The sequence below is a fragment of the Acyrthosiphon pisum genome, chromosome A3 (assembly GCF_005508785.2).
Source record: "Acyrthosiphon pisum isolate AL4f chromosome A3, pea_aphid_22Mar2018_4r6ur, whole genome shotgun sequence".
NCBI classification, from domain to species: domain Eukaryota; kingdom Metazoa; phylum Arthropoda; class Insecta; order Hemiptera; family Aphididae; genus Acyrthosiphon; species Acyrthosiphon pisum.
The window spans coordinates 24,100,193-24,106,596 of NC_042496.1; the positions used below are offsets into that span (position 1 = coordinate 24,100,193).

Consider the following 6,404-nt stretch of genomic DNA (forward strand, 5'->3'; position numbering starts at 1 on the left):
CTCTCTCAATGCTAAGCGTAGATAGCTAAGTAAATCTTTCTTGGCCCTTACTGGTGCGTAACTAGTTTTTCAAGTTATGCATAGCTGAGAAGTAGCGTTCACACGTTGAAGAAGAAATTGGAATTGTCATTCCCACTTGAACTAGTTTATAGACATTTGGAAACGAACTTTTTTGACATTAATTTTTCAAGTCTTCAAATACAAAGTTGGGTGGTAGACTATTCTTTAAGACCAGAATTTCTGCTGATAAACTAGTTGTTGATATTTTCAAAATATCCTGATATACATATACAGATTTATATAATAATATTTCAAAAGATATGACCATGTAATAAATATTTTAAATAGTTAGTTATTTTTTATCAAATATACCTTATAAGTGTTTATTAAACACAAACTATTATGTTCATCCAAGTTAAAAAAGTTGTCCACAGATTCCGCCAGCTCTAAGCTTTCTTCCGAAAAACGTTTTTCTAAATTCATAATTATTGCATCAATTATTCTTAAATAAACTGTTATACGCCAATATTCAATAGTGTTTGAAGTATTATTTTCAGACTCTGCTCTTGTTCGATGACTCAGGGCATAATCTTGAAGTTTGACTGGTTCACGACGTTTGTGAGTTTGTTTTTCTTTTGACACTATAGTCAAATACATACATAAATATTTTTCAACAATACATATGTTATTATAAAGACTTAGGTACTGACATTTTAAATGTATGTTTTATTTTATAAACATACAGTATTATTAAATAAAGCAATAATATATAATCCAAATAAATAATAAAGAACTAACTTTCGTTTGTGGGTAGCAGTGTCAATAATATATTATTTTTATTTGCAAAATCTTGAACCTTTTGCCAAAATTTATCAAAAGCCTTATCAGAACGCAGATTTTTAAATAAAGCAATAACACCTTTAATTATTTTCCCAGAATTTCCCAATGTAGCTATTTTATTTTGAATCTGACTGCTCAAGATATTAATGATGCAAAGTACATAATATAAAATTAAAATTATAACAATAAAGTTTTTTTTTGTTACTGAACTTAAAATGCCTGGTATTAATAATCGTTTAGCATGTCATTGTCAATTTGTTAGAAAATATTACTCTTATAAAATTAAAAATATTAACCTAATGCTTGAGCAACATCTTTGTTTACCTGATCTTCAACTTCCTCTTTAAGTGCTTTAACAATACTTTCAAAATTATTTATAATAGATTCACAGTTTTTGTATCGGCATACCCACCGAGTATTGAGTATTTAATAGATATTTATAATTATAATGGAATAAAAAAATGTCCAACTCAATAAACCATAATAATTTACAAATTATTGGTGGATTACTGAAATAAATTTTACAGGAAACTGGGGGCGCTAAGCACCCCCAAGCACCCCCCCACCCCTATGTGCGCCTATGTGGTTATACATTTTGTATAGGTGCTTAATTTGAAATAAACATTGTACAATTAATAAAAACGTAAAACTAAATCTAATTTTCAATTTTTTTCATTGGCAAATTGATCAATGATATTTTCAATATTATTATAAAGATTTATATTTTTGTGAATGTATAACAATAAGCTAGATCTGTTAACCTTTCCTCGCTCAGAGCTCAATCTTAACCATGTTTTCAGTAAATGTAAATTAATATTATATAATATATAATATAACATAATACCTATATTCAGTAAATGATAATCGCCTAAAAAAAATCCAATTAAAAACGTCAAGAATTTATTGATAATGAATAACGAATAATCAACTAGATGTAGCCAATTTAAAACATATTAAAAAACATGAACTACCTACCTACTAATACTATTACTACTTAGTAGCGTACACATCGTTAAGGTGCTAACCCCCTTGAAATGCCTTCCTTTTACAAAAAAAAAATCTTAGTTACAACAATTTCAATACAAATGGTCGATCAATTGTTGGTCATTTTTTAATAGATATAAAATAAATTGTTAAATAATATCAATGATGTCAATCATAGCTTTAGTTTTTTGGCTGATTTAGAACATTACTAAACGTCTGTCATACTGTAATACTGCAACTAGTTCATAATTAAAACATATTATTTATGAATATCAGTTTAGTAATTAACAAATGTATAGATAATATTAGAAATCATTTTAAGATATTCAACAATTATACTGAGATAGGTATAACTACCTATGAGTTATGACCTATCTAGTTGTTTTCTGATTTCTAATTCTAGAAAATGTAAGCAAATTGAAATGAATTACTTTAATTAATGATACAACAACGTTTTTTGAATATCTTGTACCTAACCTATTGTTTTTAAAAATATATTATTATCTGTAATTTAAATTTACCATTAATCGACAACCATCCAGTCAAGTACGATTTTATTGTTTTAATTCCAACCATAGTTAAATAGGTAGTAGGTGCCTATTAATAAAAGCAAATTCAATTACGTTATCAGTACACACAAGTATTTTTTTCAAAGATTCGATACAGTATAATTTGGTTAGAATGTAGGTACCCATGAATCAAACGATCAATGATAACAACAGAGAAGAACATTTAAAAAAAATTATTGAACAACTTTAAAAATATATTAATTATCAAACATTTACTTTACATAAAAAGAACGCTAAAAACTCGTAACATGAATTCATAATAAAAAGACATTATAAAAACTAAAAAGATATTAATTGAGTTCAATTGCCATTCCGTAACCATATTTCGCGGGCGTATTCAGAGCATTTCGAGTAGCTGTATCTTGAACTACCCGAGTAACTGAACATGTTCCACGGGCACCCTGCCTCGTAGGCGTACACCAAACATTCATACTGGTCATGGTGCGCTGCCATGTTGCACGTGTCGCTGTTCCACGGACACCCGTTTTCCCGTGCGTATTTCAGACAGTCCAGCTGACCTAATAATGCGGCGAAACTGCACGTCTGCTCGTCCCAGGGGCACCCTTTTTCCCGTGCGTATTTCAGGCACTCCAGTTGACCGTTCCACGCGGCGATGTTGCACATTTCCCGGGACAAAGGACAACCATTTTCCCATGCGTATTTCAGGCACTCGAGGTGACCGTATTTTGCGGCGTTTATGGACGTACGCTTGTCCCAGGGGCACTGGTTTTCCCGTGCGTAAGTCAGACAGTCTAGGTGACCGTTAGTCGCTGCGTTGCTGCACGTCTCCTCGTCCCAAGGGCACCTGTTTTCCCGTGCGTATTTCAGGCACTCCAGGTGACCGTTAGACGCTGCTTCGCTGCACGTACGCTGGTCCCAGGGGCACCGGTTTTTCCGTGCGTATTTCAGGCACTCCAGGTGACCGTTAGACGCTGCGCTGCTGCACGTATCCCCGTCCCAGGGGCACCCGTTTTTCCGTGCGTATTTCAGGCACTCCAGATGACCGTTAGATGCTGCTTTGCTGCACGTACGCTGGTCCCAGGGGCACCGGTTTTTCTGTGCGTATTTCAGGCACTCCAGGTGACCGTTAGACGCTGCGCTGCTGCACGTATCCCCGTCCCAGGGGCACCCGTTTTTCCGTGCGTATTTCAGGCACTCCAGGTGACCGTTAGACGCTGCGCTGCTGCACGTATCCCCGTCCCAGGGGCACCCGTTTTTCCGTGCGTATTTCAGGCAGTCCAGGTGACCGTTAATCGCTGCGTTACTGCACGTCTGCTCGTCCCAGCAGCATCCGTTTTCCCGTGCGTATTTCAGGCACTCCAGGTGACCATTAGACGCTGCGTTGCTGCATGTCCGCTTGTCCCAGCGGCACCCGTTTTCCCGTGCGTATTTCAGGCAGTCCAGGTGACCGTTAATCGCTGCGTTGCTGCACGTCTGCTCGTCCCAGCGGCATCCGTTTTCCCGTGCGTATTTCAGGCACTCCAGGTGACCGTTAGACGCTGCGTTGCTGCACGTCTGCTCGTCCCAGCGGCATCCGTTTTCCCGTGCGTATTTCAGGCACTCCAGGTGACCGTTAGACGCTGCGTTGCTGCATGTCCGCTTGTCCCAGCGGCATCCGTTTTCCCGTGCGTATTTCAGGCACTCCAGGTGACCGTTAGACGCTGCGTCGCTGCACGTATCCTTGTCCCAGGGGCACCCGTTCTCAAAGGCGTACCTTAGACATTCCAGATTGCCCGATCCCGCCGCCAGATCACACGCCTTGCCTTTTAAACCGGGCAATACTACACACTCAGTATCCCAAGGCACGCCAATCTCATGTGCCAGTTTCAGACAATCGATGTGCCCGTTGGACGCTGCCTTCTCGCAGATGTGTTTAAACATATCGTCATTGATGTCGAACCGAGACCGACTGAACATTGTCTGCCTATCGTTGCGCTCGTCTTGGTTTTTGTCGACTTTGAATAATTCTAACAGCGACTCGCAACAATTTCGCATCCCGATGTCCGGTGTGTCCATCAAGTCGAACTTGTTACGTTCAATGTTGTTGCACGCGTAGTACGCCATTTTCGCCAGGCTGGGTAGTTGGTACATTTTTTCGGTGTTCGATGACGTCCGCTTCAAACGTACAGTCGAGTACTTGTTCTACCCGTTAGTTAACGAAAACTCGAAATGATCACTCGAGGAATTTAAGAATAGTACCCGTAAAACGATGAACCGCCCGAGTTCACTATAACAATATTAACAACTCGCGATGAAAAACAATGTTCAATGATGAAAATATTATTGGCAATAGAAGCGTGTGATCGCAAACCCGATTTAGGCAAAATCAGTAAAGGTTATGAATTGATATTGAAAATCCGCAGTACCAGGAGTATGAAACTCCGTGAATTGGCCGAACCGTGTGATTGTGGCCTCGAACACGGTTTCCAGGGGGGCGTGTCACAGGTGAAATAAAGAATGGTAAACAAGTCGACCCCGCGTAGCGTATCCCGCCTATGTTCCGGGAAACGTTTACATAAACGAGAGACCTTGAGTCTAGCTGTCAAGTTGGTGCGCGGAAACGTTTCCATGTTTTTCTGAGGTTCTGACTTCAGATCACAGGAAAACAAAACTCCAATCAGCTGATCGAGTTTCGCTTCTGTATTGTTCTATTATACCATTCTGCACATCAAATAAAACTCATAATACGCAAATACGGCTTTCTCATTGGTTCACCATTTGGCGCAATGAAATATTTAAATATTTTCAATAAAATAATATTAGTTAATAAAAAATGTTTTTTTTATTTCTATTGTTATACTTACAAGTACATTTTTAGAAAAAAATAATTGAAAATAGGTTATACTTCATACACATCTAATCGTAATACAAATTAATTTGATAATTGATAAATATTATAATAACAATAAGGTTAAATATGAAATATGAATTATAATTATTATTATATATTTTCAAACGAAAAGTATAAATTATATTATTGGTTTTCTAAGTTGAAATTTATTTATTTTAATCAAATCATCAATTACTTATAAGCATCCATGAGATTTTTCATTAAGTACACAAACTGTTTTATCTTTAAGCAAATTACCTATACTATAATTAGTTATTAAATTAATTATACATTTTAGTTACCTACTATACCATACTCAAAAAAAAATTATAGTTTCAAACGGAGTTCATTCTAAAAATAGATAAATAAGCTTATAATAATAGGTATGCATATAAACAAATTTTAATTGTTTAAGTACATAACTAAATTATATATGTATATATAATTAGGTACCTACCTACTTACATAACATTTAATAGTAGTAATAATTTTGTTAAATAGCTTATCCTGTAAATTATTCTGAGTTAATCTTGTATACACATTTTGTTATTAACTGTATTGAGTCAATATTAATTGGATTTAAAATAATTGCTTTTAAACGTATTTTGTTGAAAATTGTTGTAATAACTTTTTTAAAAAATCTAAATTTGTTCAAATATGTATTATAGTCATTCCTAATCAAATGAAATATTATCATTATTAGTTTCAGTTTAGAAATGTTTAACATATGTAGCCATGGGCGTAACCGTTTTCCGCCAAATTGATCCTAGTCCGTTATCACCATGGCCGTTTTCCGCCAAAGGTTATATTCCGATTTCCGCCAAAAAAAATTAATACATTTTTTTTGGAGAACCCCTGAACTGAATTCATCAATTCCCGTAAAATAATTTTTTCGGGCCTCATACTTACATCTTCTACCGCTTTTACGCTTACAAGCTGAATTGATAATTTGTCTGTCAATTAGACATCTATCGATAGCACTATGATCTGCTGCATGACTTCCTTCAACCTTCACTAGTACGTAATTTGTTTTTGTAAAAAATTTAGCAGTACATTTTTTCTCGTAGCACCTCCACCGAGTAATGCTGTTCTTTACATGGATACGCATGTATAAATTTAAAATTTTTTGTATATAAGCATAATATTACCACGGTTACTGGTTATCACTTTCAATATTCTCC

General features: G+C 35.8%; 1 protein-coding gene across 1 annotated transcript; it reads right to left on the bottom strand.

Annotated features, from left to right (window-relative positions):
• Positions 1–2,473: 2,473 nt before the first annotated feature.
• Positions 2,474–5,093, bottom strand: LOC103308153 (ankyrin repeat, PH and SEC7 domain containing protein secG-like). Its single transcript, XM_008181070.3, has one exon. The coding sequence runs from the start codon at positions 4,482–4,484 to the stop codon at positions 2,694–2,696; it is 1,791 nt and encodes a 596-aa protein (XP_008179292.1). The 5' UTR covers positions 4,485–5,093; the 3' UTR covers positions 2,474–2,693.
• Between the last annotated feature and the right edge of the window lie 1,311 nt (positions 5,094–6,404).

Coding starts and splice junctions, on each gene's coding strand:
- LOC103308153 (XM_008181070.3), bottom strand. CDS start 4,484: ATGTACCAACTACCCAGCCTGGCGAAAATGGCGTACTACGCGTGCAAC.